The sequence below is a fragment of the Osmerus eperlanus genome, chromosome 15, assembly GCF_963692335.1.
Source record: "Osmerus eperlanus chromosome 15, fOsmEpe2.1, whole genome shotgun sequence".
Classification (NCBI taxonomy): Eukaryota; Metazoa; Chordata; class Actinopteri; order Osmeriformes; family Osmeridae; genus Osmerus; species Osmerus eperlanus.
The window spans coordinates 16,491,304-16,512,056 of NC_085032.1; the positions used below are offsets into that span (position 1 = coordinate 16,491,304).

At 42.2% G+C, this 20,753-nt stretch overlaps 1 protein-coding gene, 2 long non-coding RNA genes and 1 pseudogene across 4 annotated transcripts in view; 2 read left to right on the plus strand and 2 right to left on the minus strand.

The window, feature by feature from the left end:
- LOC134034754 (uncharacterized) lies at nucleotides 1–6,400 on the plus strand. Its single transcript, XR_009932269.1, has 2 exons — nucleotides 1–336; nucleotides 6,244–6,400. It is a non-coding gene; the product is annotated as an uncharacterized LOC134034754 (long non-coding RNA).
- Nucleotides 169–10,011, minus strand: LOC134034751 (myosin-7-like; annotated as a pseudogene).
- LOC134034753 (uncharacterized) overlaps nucleotides 9,392–20,753 on the plus strand; it is a 25,397-nt gene continuing 14,035 nt past the window's right edge. Inside the window, exons 1-3 of one of the 2 annotated variants that reach the window (XR_009932267.1) lie at nucleotides 9,392–10,835; nucleotides 10,932–12,838; nucleotides 13,117–13,662. This is a non-coding gene — a long non-coding RNA (uncharacterized LOC134034753). Of the gene's footprint in view, nucleotides 10,836–10,931; nucleotides 12,839–13,116; nucleotides 13,663–20,753 lie in introns of those variants that run through there. The other variant, XR_009932268.1, reaches the window with a different exon arrangement.
- Nucleotides 15,170–20,753, minus strand: part of LOC134034745 (myosin-7-like) — an 11,299-nt gene continuing 5,715 nt past the window's right edge. The window contains exons 20-38 of the mRNA XM_062479322.1: nucleotides 20,493–20,748; nucleotides 20,158–20,400; nucleotides 19,905–20,081; nucleotides 19,658–19,803; nucleotides 19,302–19,392; nucleotides 18,824–19,213; nucleotides 18,518–18,644; nucleotides 18,245–18,363; nucleotides 17,970–18,166; nucleotides 17,674–17,857; nucleotides 17,430–17,595; nucleotides 17,217–17,341; nucleotides 16,823–17,131; nucleotides 16,484–16,687; nucleotides 16,103–16,399; nucleotides 15,873–15,977; nucleotides 15,671–15,766; nucleotides 15,454–15,588; nucleotides 15,170–15,297 (exon numbers count right to left, since the gene is read on the minus strand). Coding sequence (XP_062335306.1) covers nucleotides 15,277–15,297; nucleotides 15,454–15,588; nucleotides 15,671–15,766; nucleotides 15,873–15,977; nucleotides 16,103–16,399; nucleotides 16,484–16,687; nucleotides 16,823–17,131; nucleotides 17,217–17,341; nucleotides 17,430–17,595; nucleotides 17,674–17,857; nucleotides 17,970–18,166; nucleotides 18,245–18,363; nucleotides 18,518–18,644; nucleotides 18,824–19,213; nucleotides 19,302–19,392; nucleotides 19,658–19,803; nucleotides 19,905–20,081; nucleotides 20,158–20,400; nucleotides 20,493–20,748 — 3,388 coding nt within the window. The 3' untranslated portion in view covers nucleotides 15,170–15,276. The remainder of the gene's footprint in view (nucleotides 15,298–15,453; nucleotides 15,589–15,670; nucleotides 15,767–15,872; nucleotides 15,978–16,102; nucleotides 16,400–16,483; nucleotides 16,688–16,822; nucleotides 17,132–17,216; nucleotides 17,342–17,429; nucleotides 17,596–17,673; nucleotides 17,858–17,969; nucleotides 18,167–18,244; nucleotides 18,364–18,517; nucleotides 18,645–18,823; nucleotides 19,214–19,301; nucleotides 19,393–19,657; nucleotides 19,804–19,904; nucleotides 20,082–20,157; nucleotides 20,401–20,492; nucleotides 20,749–20,753) is intronic.

Consider the following 20,753-nt stretch of genomic DNA (forward strand, 5'->3'; position numbering starts at 1 on the left):
AGCTAGATATGGTCACTCGATAAATGATGAGAAGTAATTCTATGTCTCAAGAGGGGAAGGGTTTGAGGTCAGTTGGTTTGATAAAGGCCCTATAAAGCAATCCGGCTGTCCACTTATATCTACTAAATATTAAATACCTGTCTATTAAGGGAAGAGTGGCACACAAGGTAGAGTTTGAAACATTTCACTCTTTATTCTTTATAGATAGTTACTTTGAAGAATGAAGGGAAAACTACATTCCTACGATACCATCATTTTGAGATGCAGAGGTCCATCGGAGCTTCACTCTTCATCATGTCCTTTCTGAAGACGGATCAATATTAGTAGATAGTAAAGGTAATTAGAGATTCATTGTAACTGATTTGAAGGAAATTGGAACAAAAACTAACCTTTGATCCTGCATCACGACTCTTGGTTCTCAATTTGTTGACCTGGGACTCAGCAATGTCAGCCCTCTCCTCTGCTTCATCCAGCTCATGCTGCAGTTTACGGAACTTGCCCAGATTAGAGTTGGACTGTTCCTCCTGAGAAAGACATTGACAATTATTTTAGTCTCAAGCAAACTGCAATAAAAAATGCTTCTGAGATCACTTAAATCTACTCACAGCCTCCTCTGCAGTTCTCTTGAAGGACTTGACCTTCAGCTGCAGTTTGTCCACCAGGTCTTGCAGACGGCTCAAGTTCTTACGGTCCTCCTCAGTCTGGACCATGACGAAAGGGAAACAGAATCATGTTCCATCTTGTTTTTCAATCTCTACGCTCTGATGAAAGGACATTTTACAGATGACAGCAAGAACTACTGTATACCTGGTAGGTGAGCTCCTTGATGCGTCTCTCATATTTGCGGACTCCTTTCACTGAATCACTGCTCTTCCTCTGCTCCAACTCCACCTCTGTCTCCAGCTCCCTCACCTGGAGGAAAAGGATACCAAGTTGTTGACAGCTGTGAACCTGTTTTCCCTCAGGATAACGTTTCATGATCTTAAATCATTTGTTGGAAGGATGGAATAAGGTACCATAAGGTACCAACCAGTCTCAGACACTCACCCTGGCCTCCAGCTTCTGGACCTGCTTCTTGCCACCTTTCATGGCGATTTGCTCAGCTTCATCCAGACGGTGCTGCAGGTCCTTGATGGTCTGCTCCATGTTCTTCTTCATGCGCTCCAGGTGAGCACTGGTGTCCTGCTCCTTCTTCAGCTCCTCTGCCATCATGGCAGCATCAGTGATGGCCTTCTTGGCTTTCTCCTCAGCATTCCTGCACTCCTGCACAGCCTCCTCCACTTCATTCTGAAGCTGGGAAGTGTCACCCTCTAGCTTCTTCTTCTGGTTCAGCAGGCTGGTGTTCTATAAGAGAAAAAGTGTTGTGTTTTTATTTAGAAAGAATGCAATAACCTGTTTTAACTGGTGTACTCCATCAACATGTTACCTGAGAGTGTAGCAGCTGAACCCTCTCACTGACATCCAGCAGTTCCTGCTCAGCCAGTTTGCGGCCTCTCTCAGTCTGCTCCACCATGGACCTCAGCTCATTCAGTTCAGCCTGCAGCAGATTGTTACGTCTCTCCACAATGGCAATGTTCTCCTTCAGATCATCATTGCCACGAAGAGCATCATCCAGCTGCAGTTGGGAGTCCTGTCGGGAAATAGAATATTTTGGTCATGTACTTGCACTTTCATTTGGTTTATTATTCTCTTGCTTTAATGAATATGTGATTGTAGTATTGACATGGTATTACTTGAACTTCCAATTTGTTCTAAGTTATAACAAATATGTATACACAGATATATATATTTCTTGGATTAACCATTTTTAGGTTTAAAATAATAATACATAATGTAACCTTTAGATGTGCATGGAGGCCCTTGAGTTGCTTCTGGGCCTCGGCTGCCTGCCTGTTGGCCTGGCTGAGCTGGATCTCCATCTCATTGAGGTCTCCCTCCATCTTCTTCTTCAGCCTGAGAGCCTCGTTCCTGCTGCGAGTCTCAGACTCCAGGGAACTTTGCAGGGTATCCACCACTCTCTGCTGGTTTCTCTTGGACATTTCCATCTCCTCCTCCTTTTCCACCAGTTTGCGCTCAATGTCAGCTTTGACCTGGTTGAACTCCAGCTGAGCTCTGAGAATCTTGCCTTCCTCGTGCTCCAGGGAGCCCTAAAACACAGCCCATAATGTGTGTCCAGCAAATGCTTCTGGGAGTACTTTTTATCTTTTTAAGAATATTTTTTTGTCTCACCTCAGCTTCCTCCAGAGCAGTCTGGATCTCAACCTTCTCCTGCTCCAGCTGTTTACGAACCTTCTCCAACTCATGGATGCTCTTTCCACCCTCACCAAGTTGCTCAGTCAGGTCAGAAATTTCCTCTTTTGATATATATATTTTTCATTTATTAAAACACTGTTAAACAAAGCCATAATTGATGGACTAAATAATATAAATGAAATCAGTCTGACCTTGCAGGTTCTTGTTATCCCTCTTCATGGTCTCCAGATGATCCAGAGACTCTTCATAGGAGTTCTTCAGTTTGAACAGCTCAGTGCTGAGGGATCTGGCCTCCTTCTGGGCGCTTTCCAGCTCAGTCTGGGACTCCTCATACTTCTGCTTCCACTCTGCCAGGACCTGGAGGTGACACAAGCAGCATTAATGAATGGTGCTCTGTATTTCTACCCAGATTCTCTTGAAGATCCGTCACTGTACCTTGTCAAAGTTTCTTTGCTTCTTGTCCAGAACAGCAGCAGCAGCATTGGATCTCTCCACATCCACCATGAGATCTTCAATCTCATTCTGGAGTCTGTGTTTAGTCTTATCCAGGGAGGAACATTTAGCATTGACAGCTTCCACAGCCTCTTCTGCATCTTGCAGACGCTGAGCCAGCTTCTTCCTGTTTGACAGAAAATAAACTTTGTATAATCCTAGCGCAATTATTTTGACTGTATTGTGGTACATTGTCCATTCTGAAGTGAAGCATTGTGTGATTGTAAGGATCTCCTTACTTGGCCTCTTCCAGCTCCTCTGTCCTCTGGATGGCATCAGTTTCATACTTGGTTCTCCACTGAGCCACCTCAGAGTTAGCTTTGGACATGCTGCGCTGCAGCTCAGCCTTGGCCTCCTGCTCCTCCTCATACTGCTCCCTCAGCAGCTCTGAGTCATGGCGAGCAGACTGCACTGCATGGGCTAGAGCATTCTTTGCCTTCAAAGAAATCAACATTTCTGTAACGTTTTCTCTGGATTGAAAGTGGAAAGATGGAAAGTTGATCAAAGTAACATTTTTTCAATTTGAAGTACCTTAACTTCTTCTTCCAGTTGTTTTTTCAGGTCATCAACCTGTTGAGTGTAGGACTGTTTTCCTCTGGTCAGTTGAGAAACAAGAGAGTCCTTCTCCTCCATCTGTCTTGTAAGCTCACCTTTTCATTTGAAAAAAATGTAAATGAATCATTTTGTAAATGACTTGATGAATGTTACCCATTTTGTCTTTAATGTTTGTATGGTACCATTTTCGGTTTGGAGCTTTGCTTTCTGCATTATGAAGTCATTAATGGTACGCTGTCCCTCTTCAGCTTTTGTTCTGTATTCAATCATCTGGTCCTCCAGGGTGCGGCACATTTTCTCCAAGTTTGTCTGAAAAAAGATACATACAATATTTAAGGGACATACTGTATCTGCAGTAAGGTACACACAAAAACCTGTTCATGTATTGTGGTGACATAAGAATCACAATGTTATTATATTGTTTCAGGGGTTTTATCTTAACACTTATGGCGGTCTGTTGGTCAAGTATCTTTGGCTAAGTAAAAAATGGTTTGATTGTAATTTAGTATCTTTGTTAATTATAGACTTGTTAATGAATGAACAAATACTTTTTTTAAACTGTACAAGTTGAAACTGATTATTCGGGCCTATTACTGAACTTCTCATATTAGGACCACTCACTTTGGACTTGACGATCTGCTCCATGTTGGACACCACATCGTCCAGCTCCAGCCTGAGCTCACTCTTCTCCTTCTCCAGCTTCTGCTTCACTCTCTGAAGGTTGTCAATCTGCTCCCCCAGGTCGGCCACACTGTCTGCATTCTTCTTCCTCAGAGTGGCAGCTGTAGCCTCATGCTGCAGAGTAGCCTCTTCAAGGTCTCTGCGCACCTTCTGGAACTCTGCCTCTCTCTTCTTGTTCATCTCAATCTGGGCAGCAGTGGCTCCACCAGCCTCCTCCAGCCTCTCACTGATCTCCTCCAACTCTCTGGACAAGTCTGCCCTCTGCTTCTCAACCTTGGCACGGGCAGCTCTCTCAGCCTCCAGCTCTTCCTCAAGCTCCTCAATACGGGCCTACAATGTAAGGATTTCTGATGAGATCACTGTTCAAACAGCTGGTATCCTACAAGGCAGCTTTAACCATACAGTGCTATTGACTAACCTGCAGCTCCTTCAGTTTCTTCTGAAGCTGGGCACCCATGGCCTGCTCATCCTCAATCTTGCTGTTGAGTTGACTTATCTCAAAGTCTTTCCTGTGGAAATTATACACATTGTAACCCTTTCTCTAAAAGTAAGCATTGTCATGATAAAGTCCTGTTAGTTCATAATCTTACTTCTTCAGTCTCTCCTCCATCTGCTGTTTGTCGTTCTCCAGGTCCATTAGGCTCTCCTGGGTCAACTTCAGGTCTCCCTCCAGCTTCCTCTTGGCTCTCTCAAGGTCCATTCTTACCTTCTTCTCTTGCTCCAGAGAACCTTCAAGCTGGTTGGTCATACAAGTGGAATATCATGATGAAAACCATACACCATTGTTCTACTTGTAACTTAAAGTAACACTTGATGACTTAATTTTTTGATACTCACATCATCAACCTGCTGTTCCAGCTTGGTTTTGGCCTTGGTCAGAGTGTTGACTTTGTCCTCTTCACTCTGAAGGTCGTCCAGTGTCTGCTGGTGAGCCTCCTGGAGAGCTTTCTTCTCCTTGGTCAGCTTGGCGATGATTTCATCCAGAGCTGCCATCTCCTCAGTCAGGTTTTTAACCTGAAGTCATATAGTGTAGGTATATTTTGTTCTCACTTTTACTTTGATCTCATTATCAAGTCAAGTTGGTCTTTACCTTGTTCTCCGTGGCATGCTTCTCCTTCTCCACTTTGGCCAGAGTGAGTTCCAGATCATCAATGTCTTTCTTGAGTTCTGAACACTCATCCTCCAGCTTCCTCTTCTTAGCAGTAAGCTCTGCATTCATCTCCTCCTCATCCTCCAGTCTTTCAGTCAGCTCCTTAGATTTGGCCTCAAGCTGGATCTTGCTTTTGATCAATCCCTCACACCTCTCTTCAGCATCACTAAGATTATCTTGTTCCTGATCAAATACAGCAAAAAGTGTATAAGGGACAACAATGTGTAAACACAATGTACTTAAATGAATATATTCAAATTTATTCTGAACTCTAGATTGCGCTGTTGCTTTTTTTGTTGTTGAAATACAGCTCACAGTTTGGACTTGGAGGTGGAGGTCGTTCTTCTCCTGGACAAGGGAGACCATTTTCTCTTCCAGCTCTTTCCTACGGGCTTCAGATTTAGCATAAGCTTCTTTAAGTTTTATAAACTCTTCCTTCATGTTGGCCATCTCTTTCTCAGTCTCGGCTGACTTCAACAGAGGTTTGATCTTGAAGTACATCTTCATCCAGGGCCAATTCTTGACCCCCATGAAGGCACGGATGTTCCACTGGATCACAAGCAGGGCATCTCTGCAAAGTACAACATCATATTCAGAACTCACTTGTAAACTTGTTCAGTTAATTTTAGCAATGTCTGTCCGTACCTGCGATCCACAATTTTCTGGAATTCAACTCTGGCAAGTAGACCACGTGAATGGGCCTGGATCCCTGTGATGATGAGGGCGAGACGGTCGTCTCTCATCTCCTCAAGTGTACCCAGGAGACCAGCCTTGAAGAACACCTGATTAAAAAATATATATATATTTTGACAAATTTAATTTCTCCTCCCTCAAAGAAACAATACTTTGCAACATTGTATTTGTACATGATTTACCTTAGTGTGTCCTAATTTGTACTGGGTATGGTCAATGTCCAGAGAGCCTAGCAATTTTTCTGCTGCTTTCTTGTTGTCAATGAACTGTCCCTCAGGGATAGCATTTGGGTTAAGGATGCGGTATCTGAATTGAAAAGAGCATCACAAAAATATCAAACTTTATTGTTGTTTGTCGTATTTAAACTGAGCAATGTTATTGTACACTTGGCTAATCTGTTTTTTCACCTTTGTTTGAAGTCACCATACAGAATCCTGTTGGGGAATCCCTTCCTGCAGATTCTGATGCCTTCCAGCACACCGTTACAGCGCAGCTGGTGCATGACCAGAGGGTTCTCCATGGCCCCAGGAGTCTTGGTCTCGTTGGGGATGAGGCAACGCACAAAGTGGGGGTGAGTAGACCTCAAGTTGGTCATGAGTTTGTTCAGGTTCTCCTGTAAATGCGTCAACAGGTAAATTTGTTTGAGATTGAAACAATGTTACCCAGTATATTGGGTGTCACTGTGCTGCATCAGTGTAATCAAATCAAACTCTTACTGACCCTGTGCAATGCAGACACAGTCTGGAAGGAAGAGCCTTTCTTCTTTTTTCCTCCACCAGACTCTGCCACGGCTTCATGGCAAAATGAATCACGTTTTGGATGAAACTCATGTTTAAATACTTAAAGACTAATCTTTACATATTCTCCATAAACAAACCTGAATCGGCTCCAGCATAACCAGCAAAGAGGACAGCAAGTAACTTCATTGTTGACTTCTGGAAGAGTCCAACCACAGTCTCATTCAGAGGGTCCTTGTTCTTCACCAGCCAGTTACCAATGTTATAGTCAACGATACCAGCATAGTGAACCAGGGAGAAATGGGCCTCTGGTCGACCTTTTATCATCCTGGGCTTCTGGAAGTTGGCAGTTTTTCCCAGGTGGTTGTCATACAGCTTGGCCTTGAATGTAGCATCACTGGCTTTGGGGAACATGCACTCCTCTTCAAGGATGGACATGATACCCATGGGCTAGAAAGTAAGACAAAACTTAAAAATAAAATGGAAAAAAAAGTTTGCATTATAATTACAAGGCAAATTGTAATTGTGAATTGCTTACTTTTTCAATTAGCTCAATGCATGCCTGCAAGTCCATGCCAAAGTCGATGAATGTCCATTCTATTCCTTCTTTCTTGTACTCTTCTTGCTCCAGCACAAACATGTGGTGATTGAAGAACTGCTGCAGCTTCTCATTAGTGAAGTTGATGCACAGCTGTTCAAAGGTGTTGAACTGGAAAAGAGATTTACAGGTTCAGTGTGATTGCTGAGAGCAAAATAGATTGCCAGACAGTAAGATAGATATGGACAGATAAAGGTTCTTAAAGTTCAACGTAATCCCTTTCCACCAAATACTCACATCAAAGATTTCAAAGCCAGCAATGTCCAGCACACCAATGAAATGCTGGCGAGCGTTCTTGGTGTCCAGGGATTGGTTAATTCTCACCACCATCCACAGGAACATCTTCTCGTACACTGACTTGGACAGAGCACCAACAGAGTAGTACACCTGTAGAGATGGATGGATTAGAAAAACATTATGAAACGTCAGCAAACGTTCTTTTTCAGAATTGATAGTTTTAGTTAAAAAAGTATAATTATTCACTGTAGCACATCATTAAAGCTTTATTGGACGTCATGTATGGCATGAGGTCTTCAAAAAGCTCATGGAGGTATATTCTCTGACAATCACCTGCTGGACATTCTGACCTTTGGTGACCCACTCGTTTCCTACTTTGACCCTTGGGTGGCAGAGACCCTTGATCAGGTCAGCAGAGTTCAAGCCCATCAGGTACGCCACTTTGTCAGCATCTGGAAATGTTTATGTTGACACTCCTTTTAGGATTTTTCATAGACAAAAATACAATGATGCTACAGACAAACTGTCTAGTACGTGTTCCCACCCTCAGTGCCATCTGCCTCTGCCTGCTCCTCCCTCTGCTTGTTCTTGAACTTCATGTTGCCATAGTGCATGATGGCACCAGTCAGCTTGTAAATGCCGTTCTTCTCCTCTTGGGTGAAGCCCAGCACATCGAAGGCTTCCTAGTACACAATAGTACACAGTGTATACACTCCAATGATGGTCAAATACTAACCACAGATAAACATGTTTGCTGTGTAAATGTTTCACTAACATCAGTAGCCATGAGCTCATCACCATCATCAATGGAAGTTACAGCAATCTCTCCTTGGGAGATGAAGGCGTAATCATAGGGGTTGCTGGTGATAAGCAGCATCTCTGTAAATAAGTATTTAAACTTAAATTATGTGATTGGGTTGGTTAAATCCACAGTGGTCAATGTACAAGCATTTTTAGTATAGTACATACACTGCTGTTTATATACTGACCCAGCAGTTCTGGCTTCTTTTGAGACAGGATCTGGTAGAAGATGTGGTAGTCTCTCTCAGCCTTGAGCTGGAAAGTGACACGTGACTTCTCCAGAAGATCTGTCAAAAAGAGAAAAATACAATACAAAACATTTACTCAAATCCAGGATTTATGAGCAGTAAGTCATTGGCTTTGATGATTTTATCAAACCAGTCATTTTGTATTAAATACAGCATCATTTTGGAGACATTAGTCTTAAACTACTCACAAGTTTCAATGTCTGCGGATGAAAGCTTCCCACTCACTCCAAAATGAATTCTGATGAATTTTCCCTGTAAGTGACGGAATTGTACACTCACTGTCAACTGGGTGATATAATCATGTAGAATATAGTGCATGTTAAACATGACTAAAGAAATCTTACGAATCTGGAGGAGTTGTCATTTCTGATGGTCTTGGCATTACCAAAAGCCTCCAGGGCAGGGTTACACTGGATGATTTGATCCTCCAGGGTACCCTAGAATCCAATATTTACACAATGTCAAACTATAGTAAGTATTGATAATATAACTGTAAATTAATATTCTCTTTGTCAGGATTACAATGTTACCTTTTTTTCCTGACTTGCGTCCTTCTTTCCACTCACAGCTGCAATGCTAGCAAAGTACTGGATGACTCTCTTGGTGTTCACAGTCTTTCCTGCACCAGATTCTCCACTAAGAAGGGATAGAAAATGCACAGTGTGAAAGAGCCAGAGACATACCTATTGTATGGCCAAGTTAAGTCATGTAGGCTTTTATGCACTTACGTGATCAGGACAGACTGATTTTCCCGGTCTGTCAAGAAAAAGGCACATTTCCACATTAATTTGATCAATTTGGCTTCATCAGTACAAATGTATTAAAAGACCATGTTGGGTTTTACCTGACAGCATGTACTGGTAGGCATTGTCAGAGATGGAGAAGATGTGAGGAGGAGCTTCACTCCTCTTTTTGCCTCTGTAAGCATTGACAACTGACTGATCGTACACTGGCAGCCACTTGTAGGGGTTGACAGTCACACAGAACAGTCCTGAGTAGGTCTGTGGGGGAGGAGAGTATTTTTACTTCTTAAATGATCATATTCTACTCAGTAGGAACCTATTTGTACGTTGTGTTACTCACGTAGATCATCCAGGCTGCATAACGCTCTTTGAGGTTAAACAGCACAGCAGGCTCGTGCAGGAAGGTGAACATCGCCATGTCCTCAATTTTATCAAACTTTGGCGGGTTCTGGGGATGGACGTCAACCTCCTTCACTGTTACTGTCTGAAAAATAGAATAGACAAATTGTTTACAGAGTTAAATATCTTAAATGGCAAAAACAACAATCAAATCAACCATCTTGAATTTTAATCCTACATGCAATTTTTTGCACAAATTTCTGTAATGTACGTACCTTCCCAAACTCAGTTTCAGCTGTGACTTTGTCCCCATCTCTACTGGTAATTGAAGCCTTGACGTACTCAACCTCTGGGTCAGGCACAAAGCACTCCTTCTTCATGTCAAAAGGACGAGTCTGGGCCTCCAGACGTTCCTTGTCTGACTTCCGCAGAAAAGAAGCTGCTGCCCCAAACTCTGCCATCAAGGCGTCCCCCATACTGAGATCTGTTGGGGGAAAAAAGATGAATAGCATCAATAACTTGGATATAAAAACGTGTTCATGTAGTTCACTGGTAATGTTAGAAATGTTCACATCCTCCATTCAGTTATAATATAAATCGTATCATGCTGCATGTCTTCTATTTATATTCCAAGATTAGAATAACCTGACAGTAGAATAACCTGATAGTAGAATAACATGACCATAATGGAGTAAACTTTGTTAACCCTGGTGTAATCCCTCTCTATATTCTCACCTCAGAAAACCTTTAGGTTCTATAAATAAAACCTTTGCTGCTGCCTGTTTTCTATATTACAGAGGTTACTGAGTGTACCAAGGCTCTGTGCAGTATATAATAGGTTCATATAAATCAATCAAAATAACCTTGACTAGCAAAGGAGGGAGAGCACCCCGATGAAGACATAGCACCTTTAGGGGGCACTGCAAAAAACATAGTTTGGATACATATTTATAATATTTGTGCTCTTACCTTAACCGCCGCTGAGTTGAGTTTGGAGAAAGGGTGTCTGCTGAGAAAATAATAGACAAACACCTATAATACACTGAACAGCTGTTTTCTATTTGTTGATATTCATCCAAGCACAGATAACATAACAGCTTTCCTTTTCTCTCATACCTTTTGATTTGTTCTGTCTTGTTCCCCTCCAGACATGAAGGCCTCTTTATAAAGGGGCTTGTTACCCTCTATAAGGAAAACAAGCCATGAAATAAATTATTACTAAATTAAAAACATCTGTATTTGGCTATAGAGGAGTGTACTTCAGATACCTATAAGGCCTCAGTGGCTGTAGAGGAGGGGAGAGGAGCTGTAGAGGAGGGGAGAGGAGGGGAGAGGAGAGGAAGGGAGAGGAGGGGAGAGGATGGGAGAGGAGGGGAGAGGAGGGGAGAGGAGGGGAGAGGAGAGTCGGGCAGCCGGCCATGATTTAACTCTTTAGTTTCTTTGGAGGAGTTTGTTGACGGCAACTAAAATGCAGATATATCTATGATATTCTTCCACATACTTCTATTTGTGTATTTTTTCATCAAAAGGAGATTGTTTTGTTTATTTGCATTTCATTAAGAAGATCATGGAAAAACATACTATGGTTTGAAGTATTCAAGTTCATCAAAGTTTACCAAAGTGTTTGTTTTTATGCTGTTGTGGGGGTTAGTTAATGATGGTGTCTTATTTGTTAACATGAGAATGTTCGTAAATTTATATTAGTGAATGCACTTAAATTGCAGGTACATTCTGTCATAGATAGTGTCTAAGGCCATCAATTTCCGTTAACGAGGCTTGTTGCATGATTTAAACAACTGCAGCTGTCCTTTATTGTTTTTCAAGGCAAGGTCAGCATCCTGTTCCATTGCAACAAAAGTGTGGCAGCTATTGTAAGAAGAACATTATCTTGCCCACATGGTGTTGCTTTCTTCCTTTTTATCCTTTGGTACAAAAATAGACCTGTGAAATTGTTACTAGATGCAATCAAGTCTGCCTGAGCACTAGTTCAGTCTGTATGTTCTGCAGCACACACCTTATACCAGCCTTGTGAAACAGGAGCACTGGCGTGTGACAGGGATGTGTCCCAACAGCAACACACCCAAACCTTCTTAACCGTAAAATTCCATTAACATCTCTATAGGCTATCAAATACTTTCATGATCAAATCAGATTTCTTTCAGTGTATTCAATGTGAATTAACTGACTAATATGCCTGAATCATGTCTCTAACCGTGTCCTTTAGACAGCATAGAGCTGAGGGAGCTGTTTAGTTAGGTTGTTGGTAAGGAAAGGATTGTCATTGGAGCCAAAAAGACCATTGGTCTTGTTCTTGTGAAGGTATCAGAGCTGTCAGTGTATTACTGTGTGAGGCTGTGTAGAAGGTGATGATGTGGTGGCAGTCCCTGCTGAAGAGTGATACCCTGTGTTAAGACTTCAAGGGGCAGAAATGAGACCTCTTGACTTTCACAACTTCACACCTTGGTTTATTGCTGGAACCCTTGAGGTTCCTTGATTAACTTTTATAGCTTAACATACCACTCCATATGTTAACAATGTAAATATTGGTATGCTGTCAGTAAGCTGTACAGCCACTCAGGTGATAAAGATTGTAAAACAAACAAGGTTATACTTCATAGTACGCTGGGAGATTGTATTTCTTGAATATAGTGTTGAGATGAACACTATGGCTCTACTATATTCGTGAAATATAATTGGAAAATATGTGTTCTTTGTGTCTTGGGTCGACCTTGACCCAACCCCCCCCCCCCACCTCCTCATTGAAGCACCTTACTAAGTGTCAACATCTGAGCCGTCTATTCCAAGCACAACCTTTCTTTATACCCCTCATTCCCAGCTGTCCAGTCTCCACGTGTTAGCAGCGACGTGGCACCGAACACAATGCAACTGGCATGTTAAGACTGTAAGACCACAGGGAAGTGGACTCCTCTTTGTCTTTGCCAATATCATTCTCCATCAAGGTCGGATGCTATATTTATGCATCTGGCCTCCACAAGCAGTGTGAACTGAACTGGAATTTAAAGTTTAGTCAATGTTTCTTTTTGACTAATACTTTTTACTAAATGGTTTTATCTTAACTCAAATAATTGATGATTGATTTTATATTTACTGTCCCTGTTGCAGCTGTCAGACTTCAGGTGAGGGAATATTTATCACCATGTGTCAGTGAGGTAAAAGGACCTTCTTGGACAACTAAGTCACTCACTCATTCCTCTCCCATGTGACTTGCAGATTCTGATTCTGGAATGTGGAGACAGTGAATTACTCTCTGTCAGGCATAATGGTCACAGCCCACCAGAGTCCAAGTCAAGGTATGAGTTTTTCTTAGCTCTAATTACTTTTTGTCTCATATTTGAATGTCTCGTATTTTTAGCATCTTTGGCTTAGCTTAAATGTTAATACAGTATCTTTATTATATCAAACCTAATAGATATATATTAGTTTTTTTCTTTATTAGATTATAGATAATCTGTAACAATAATGCTACCTGAAATGACAACATTCAAATACTGTCCATAAATATGTTTTCACATTTATGTCATAGCTGAACTGGGAAACTTTTTGTTCTTGTTGTTTCTTGAAATAATAGTATTATACCTATAAATGGAATCGCTTGGTCAGACACAGAAGTCATTGGATGGAGCCATGTGATACTCTGAATTACACTGCACAGACAGAGGGTTTGACTTTAATATAATTTTGATGATTTATATGATTTCTGTATGTATACGTGAATGTCTAAGTGGATTGCTGAATAACAATGTTATAATCGTTTTCTGTATATGTGGACCAGTCCATGATTCTGCTCATATGTTTGCTTGTTAGTGTGTGCCTTTAGCGCTAACAATCAAAACAGCACTTTGTAACAATGGTTCCAGGACTGTATAACCTGCACAAAAGCTGTATTACTGTACCTCACTGTATCAGTAATAGACCAGTAAGGCCCTCTTTTTATGTGTGTTTTTATGTTGGTTATATTACAGGATATTGTGTTTTTTCTATGATGATCATTAGTTTACTTTTTGTTTTCAGTCTAAAGAAAGTTTAGACCAAAGTCAGCTTTAGTAATTAACTTTTTTTTACCTTTTCTGTAGTACTCTTTAAAGATTGATCATAACATGGCCTGTAATAAAAATATCACACCTTATTCTATGGATGGTATTTTATTGTTGTGACAGTGTGGCTTTGTTGTGAAATGTACAATAACTACCGAGGGATGAAGATTTGATACAAACATTATTCTTGATTAGATTACTAATGTATCTTTCAGTGATCTCAGGATAGTCTTCCCCAGGGCCCTGTCTGCTTCTGATCAGGGACACTTCTTACTGTTCATTTTTCACACCGATCAAGGTAGGAGTTTACATTGAACAATATTTCTGGATTAAAAAATATATATTTATACAAAGTAAGGAAAAATCGGAAGTTGCAAATGTCTCACTGCACATAAAATACAAAAAGTATTATACAGAGGAACACATCAGCCCTCTCAATGACTTTTTAAATGGCTAAATATATTGATTTCACTATCCTTAATCAACCTTTATAAAACCTATAGAGAATTAACTATTACTAGACTTGAACATAAAGATGCCCTCCTAATGCACCAATCAGCAATAACATTATAACCACCTGCCTAATATTGTGTCGGTTCCCCTTTACCACAAAACATCCCTAACCCGTTCGATGTATTGGACTCCACTAGACCTCTAAAGGTGTGCTGTGGTATCTGGCACCAAGACGTTAGCAGCAGATCCTTTAAGTCATGTTGTGAGGTGGAGCCTCCATGGATCGAATTTGTTTGTCCAGCACATCCCACAGACGCTCAATTGGATTTAGATCTGGGGAAGTCAACACCTTGAACTTGTGTTCCTCAAACCATTCCTGAACAAGTTTTGCTTTGTGGCAGGACACATTATCCTGCTGAAAGATACGACTGCTATCAGGGAATACCGTTTCCATGAAAGGGTGTACGTGGTCTGTAGAAATGTTTAGGCAGGTGGTACGTGTCAAAGTAACAGCCACATGAATGTCAGAACCCAAGGTGTCCCAGCAGAACACTGCTCAAAGCATCACACTGCCTCTGCAGGCTGGCCTTCTTCCCATAGTGCATCCTGGTGCCACAGGATGTACAAGAAAACGTGATTCATCAGACCAGGCCACCTTCTTCCACTGTTCCATGGTCCAGTTCTGATGCTCACGTTATTAGAATATTTGTGAATTTAACTAACTGTTTCGATGGCTGTACGATACATTAATACAAAAAGACACTAGACATGGTTAGTGGCTGGTGCATTCGCCCGGAATGCACTAAAAATGTTGTCCCTCATATATGGCCATGGGGGATCAGGAATGTCTCAATTCTCAGTCCTTATAGTCAGTATAAAAAATGTAAAAAAATTGAAAAACATCTATGATGGAAACTTCTTTTCTAACCATTTTCATCTCTTTTTTTTTTACCTTTCTAACCTTTTTTTTCCCTAAACTTTTTTTTTTGTTTTGCTCTATTTTGTACTCAGTATATAGGGAAAGGTTACATCCGTTTTTTAAGAGAATCCGAGACATTCAGTGCATAGATTATATATCTGCTACATATCTGCAAAATACATGTGTACAGGGGAAAGCAGCACATGAAAGAGAAGTTTCCATTGATACTCTTTATTCTGTACAGTTTCAGATGCATGAAGAACAAAGGGAAGGCTAAATTACTAAAACAGTTTCAAGATGTAAAGACGTCCATCTGAGAGCTTCACTCTTCATCATGTCCTTTCTGATGGAGAAGATGCAGGAGATTAAAACAAAGTAAAATATTTTGTTAAAGTATAAACAAAAACAGTTGGAGAGTAGCTGCCTAATATATTCATAAGGAAACTATAATAAGAGTGTAATTATATTCTAAGTAGCTATCAGTCCGAGAGAAACTAACCTTTGATCCTACATCACGACTCTTGCTTCTCATCTTGTTGACCTGGGACTCAGCAATGTCAGCCCTCTCCTCTGCTTCATCCAGCTCATGCTGAATTTTACGGAACTTTCCCATATTAGAGTTGGACTGTTCCTCCTGAGAAAGACATTGACAATTATTTTAGTCCCTCAAGCAAACTGAAATCAGAAAGGCTTCTGAGATCACTATTTCTACTCACAGCCTCCTCTGCAGTTCTCTTGAAGGACTTGACCTTCAGCTGCAGTTTGTCCACCAGGTCTTGCAGACGGCTCAAGTTCTTACGGTCCTCCTCAGTCTGGACCATGACGAAAGGGAAACAGAATCATGTTCCATCTTGTTTCTCAAGCTCTACGCTCTGATGAAAGGACATTTTACAGATGACAGCAAGAACTACTGTATACCTGGTAGGTGAGCTCCTTGATGCGTCTCTCATATTTACGGACTCCTTTCACTGAATCACTGCTCTTCCTCTGCTCCAACTCCACCTCTGTCTCCAGCTCCCTCACCTGGAGGAAAAGGATACCAAGTTGTTGACAGCTGTGAACCTGTTTTCCCGTTTCATAATCTTAAATCATTTGTTGGAAGGATGGAATAAGGTACCATAAGGTACCAACCAGCCTCAGACACTCACCCTGGCCTCCAGCTTCTGGACCTGCTTCTTGCCACCCTTCATGGCGATTTGCTCAGCTTCATCCAGACGGTGCTGCAGGTCCTTGATGGTCTGCTCCATGTTCTTCTTCATGCGCTCCAGGTGAGCACTGGTGTCCTGCTCCTTCTTCAGCTCCTCTGCCATCATGGCAGCATCAGTGATGGCCTTCTTGGCTTTCTCCTCAGCATTCCTGCACTCCTGCACAGCCTCCTCCACTTCATTCTGAAGCTGGGAAGTGTCACCCTCTAGCTTCTTCTTCTGGTTCAGCAGACTGGTGTTCTATAAGAGAAAATGTGTTAAGTGTTTTTATTTAGAAAGAATGCAATAACCTGTTTTAACTGGTGTACTCCATCAACATGTTACCTGAGAGTGTAGCAGCTGAACCCTCTCACTGACATCCAGCAGTTCCTGCTCAGCCAGTTTGCGGCCTCTCTCAGTCTGCTCCACCATGGACCTCAGCTCATCCAGTTCAGCCTGCAGCAGATTGCTACGTCTCTCCACAATGGCAATGTTCTCCTTCAGATCATCATTGCTACGAAGAGCATCATCCAGCTGCAGTTGGGAGTCCTGTTGAAAAAATATTGGTTGTTATCATGTAAACTTGCACTTAAACTGGTTCATTCTCTTTCTGGCTGTAGCCACTATATCAGTAAGCATTGGGGTGTTTAGCAAGACAGGATATTTTAGGTCCAGCATTTTTACCTTCATATGTGCATGGAGGCCCTTGAGTTGCTTCTGGGCCTCGGCTGCCTGCCTGTTGGCCTGGCTGAGCTGGATCTCCATCTCATTGAGGTCTCCCTCCATCTTCTTCTTCAGCCTGAGAGCCTCGTTCCTGCTGCGAGTCTCAGACTCCAGGGAACTTTGCAGGGTATCCACCACTCTCTGCTGGTTTCTCTTGGCCATTTCCATCTCCTCATCCTTCTCCACCAGTTTGCGCTCAATGTCAGCTTTGACCTGATTGAACTCCAGCTGAGCTCTGAGAATCTTGCCTTCCTCGTGCTCCAGGGAGCCCTACAAGAACACAGCCCATAATGTGTGTCCAGCAAATGCTTCTGGGAGTACTTTTTCTCTTTTTAAGAATATTTTTTTGTCTCACCTCAGCTTCCTCCAGAGCAGTCTGGATCTCAGCCTTCTCCTGCTCCAGCTGTTTACGAATCTTCTCCAACTCATGGATGGTCTTTCCACCCTCACCAAGTTGCTCAGTCAGGTCAGAAATTTCCTCTGTTGACAGGAACCCATTCAGTTTATGACAATGTCCTATATAGATTGACAATGTAAAGAATTATGCCAAGTTTGTTAATATTCAGACCTTGGAGGTTCTTGTTCTCCCTCTTCATGGTCTCCAGATGATCCAGAGACTCTTCATAGGAGTTCTTCAGTTTGAACAGCTCAGTGCTGAGGGATCTGGCCTCCTTCTGGGCGCTTTCCAGCTCAGTCTGGGACTCCTCATACTTCTGCTTCCACTCTGCCAGGACCTGGAGGTGACACAAGCAGCATTAACGAATGGTGCTCTGTATTTTTACCCAGATTCTCTTGAAGATCCATCACTGTACCTTGTCAAAGTTTCTTTGCTTCTTGTCCAGAACAGCAGCAGCAGCATTGGATCTCTCCACATCCACCATGAGATCTTCAATCTCATTCTGGAGTCTGTGTTTAGTCTTATCCAGGGAGGAACATTTAGCATTGACAGCTTCCACAGCCTCTTCTGCATCTTGCAGACGCTGAGCCAGCTTCTTCCTGTTTGACAGAAAATAAACTTTGTATAATCCTAGCACAGTCAGTATGACTGTATTGTGGTACATTGTCCATTCTGAAGTGAAGCATTGTGTGATTGTGAGGATCTCCTTACTTGGCCTCTTCCAGCTCCTCGGTCTTCTGGATGGCATCAGTTTCATACTTGGTTCTCCACTGAGCCACCTCAGAGTTAGCCTTGGACATGCTGCGCTGCAGCTCAGCCTTGGCCTCCTGCTCCTCCTCATACTGCTCCCTCAGCAGCTCTGAGTCATGGCGAGCAGACTGCACTGCATGGGCTAGAGCATTCTTTGCCTGGAAAAAGGTAGACATAATATTGATGCTGGACCATGATTATTTCTGCTAGGATAATAACGCAGTTACTGTCCATACCTTGACTTCCTCCTCCAGTTGTCTTTTGAGATCCTCAATCTGCTGAACGTTGGACTGTTTTCCTCTGGTCAGTTGGGAAACCAGGGAGTCCTTCTCCTCCAGTTGCCTAGCAAGTTCACCTATTAAAAACAAAAGATAGGCCTATATTTCAATATTCTGCATTGCCTGCTTTTGCGCAAGACCTTTAAGATTTAAAATGTTTTATCTCCTGAAAGAAAGGTAAGTAGCCATGGGATTTCCAGTGAGTTTTATTCTATTTGAGAGTTTTCTTACCATTTTCAGTTTGAAGCTTTGCTTTCTGCATGGTGAAATCATTGATGGATCGCTGTCCCTCCTCAGATTTAGTCCTGTATTCAGTCATCTGATCTTCAAGGGTTCTGCACATTTTCTCAGAGTTTGTCTGTAAAAATACATTTTTAATTGTCCGTCACAAGATGAATGTGGCATTCTATTTGTAATCAGTTACTTAATCTGTAGTTGTTTAAAACATAAGACTTGACCATTTGAGGTACATATATACATAGGGGACTTACATACACCTGTTACTAATTCTTAACTTCTCATATTAGGACCACTCACTTTGGACTTGACAATCTGCTCCATGTTGGAGACCACATCGTCCAGCTCCAGCCTGAGCTCACTCTTCTCCTTCTCCAGCTTCTGCTTCACTCTCTGAAGGTTGTCAATCTGCTCCCCCAGGTCGGCCACACTGTCTGCATTCTTCTTCCTCAGAGTGGCAGCTGTAGCCTCATGCTGCAGAGTAGCCTCTTCAAGGTCTCTGCGCACCTTCTGGAACTCTGCCTCTCTCTTCTTGTTCATCTCAATCTGGGCAGCAGTGGCTCCACCAGCCTCCTCCAGCCTCTCACTGATCTCCTCCAACTCTCTGGACAAGTCTGCCCTCTGCTTCTCAACCTTGGCACGGGCAGCTCTCTCAGCCTCCAGCTCTTCCTCAAGCTCCTCAATACGGGCCTACAATGTAAGGATTTCTGATGAGATCAGAGTTCAAACAGCTGGTATCCTACAAGGCAGCTTTAACCATACAGTGCTATTGACTAACCTGCAGCTCCTTCAGTTTCTTCTGAAGCTGTGCACCCATGGCCTGCTCATCCTCAATCTTGCTGCTGAGTTGACTTATCTCAAAGTCCTTCCTGTGGAAATTATACACATTATAACCCAATCAGAATCAGAATGGGTTTTAATCGCCATGAAAGTTTGCACAGACAAGGAACTTTTGCACAGACAAGGAAGCTGCATACATTAAACGTATAGGAATCTTTAAATTAATTAAAGAAAAAAAGAAAAATATGAGGTCTAACTATACTAAGGGTACGTAAACTAGCAATACTAAGTGTATTTAGAATTTAAATAAAAGTAAGCATTGTTGTGATACAGTCCTTTGGGTTATAATCTCACTTCTTCAGTCTCTCCTCCATCTGCTGTTTGTCGTTCTCCAGGTCCATTAGGCTCTCCTGGGTCAACTTCAGGTCTCCCTCCAGCTTCCTCTTGGCTCTCTCAAGGTCCATTCTTACCTTCTTCTCTTGCTCCAGAGAACCTTCAAGCTGGTTGGTCATACAAGTGGAATATCATGACAAAAACCCTTCACCTTTGTTCTACTTGTAACTTAAAGTAACACTTGATGACTTAATTTTTTGATACTCACATCATCAACCTGCTGTTCCAGCTTGGTTTTGGCCTTGGTCAGAGTGTTGACTTTGTCTTCCTCACTCTGAAGGTCGTCCAGTGTCTGCTGGTGAGCCTCCTGGAGAGCTTTCTTCTCCTTGGTCAGCTTGGCGATGATTTCATCCAGAGCTGCCATCTCCTCAGTCAGGTTTTTAACCTGAAGTCATATAGTGTAGGTATATTTTGTTCTCACCTTTACTCTGATCTCATTATCAAGTCAAGTTGGTCTTTACCTTGTTCTCCGTGGCATGCTTCTCCTTCTCCACTTTGGCCAGAGTGAGTTCCAGATCATCAATGTCTTTCTTGAGTTCTGAACACTCATCCTCCAGCTTCCTCTTCTTAGCAGTAAGCTCTGCATTCATCTCCTCCTCATCCTCCAGTCTTTCAGTCAGCTCCTTGGATTTGGCCTCAAGCTGGATCTTGCTCTTGATCAATCCCTCACACCTCTCCTCAGAATCTCCCAGACTGTCTTGTTCCTGTGAGGGGACCAAATAATTACAACTTCAAGAAAAATCTGATTTATGTTAGTACAATATTATACTGTTCGGTTGTTGTAGCTGTCACTCACAGTTTGGACTGCGAGTTGAAGGTCATTCTTCTCCTGGACAAGGGAGACCATTTTCTCTTCCAGCTCCTTCCTACGGGCTTCAGATTTAGCATAAGCTTCTTTAAGTTTTATAAACTCTTCCTTCATGTTGGCCATCTCTTTCTCAGTCTCGGCTGAGACAAGCAGAGGTTTGATCTTGAAGAACATCTTCATCCAGGGCCAATTCTTGACCCCCATGAAGGCACGGATGTTCCACTGGATCACAAGCAGGGCATCCCTGAT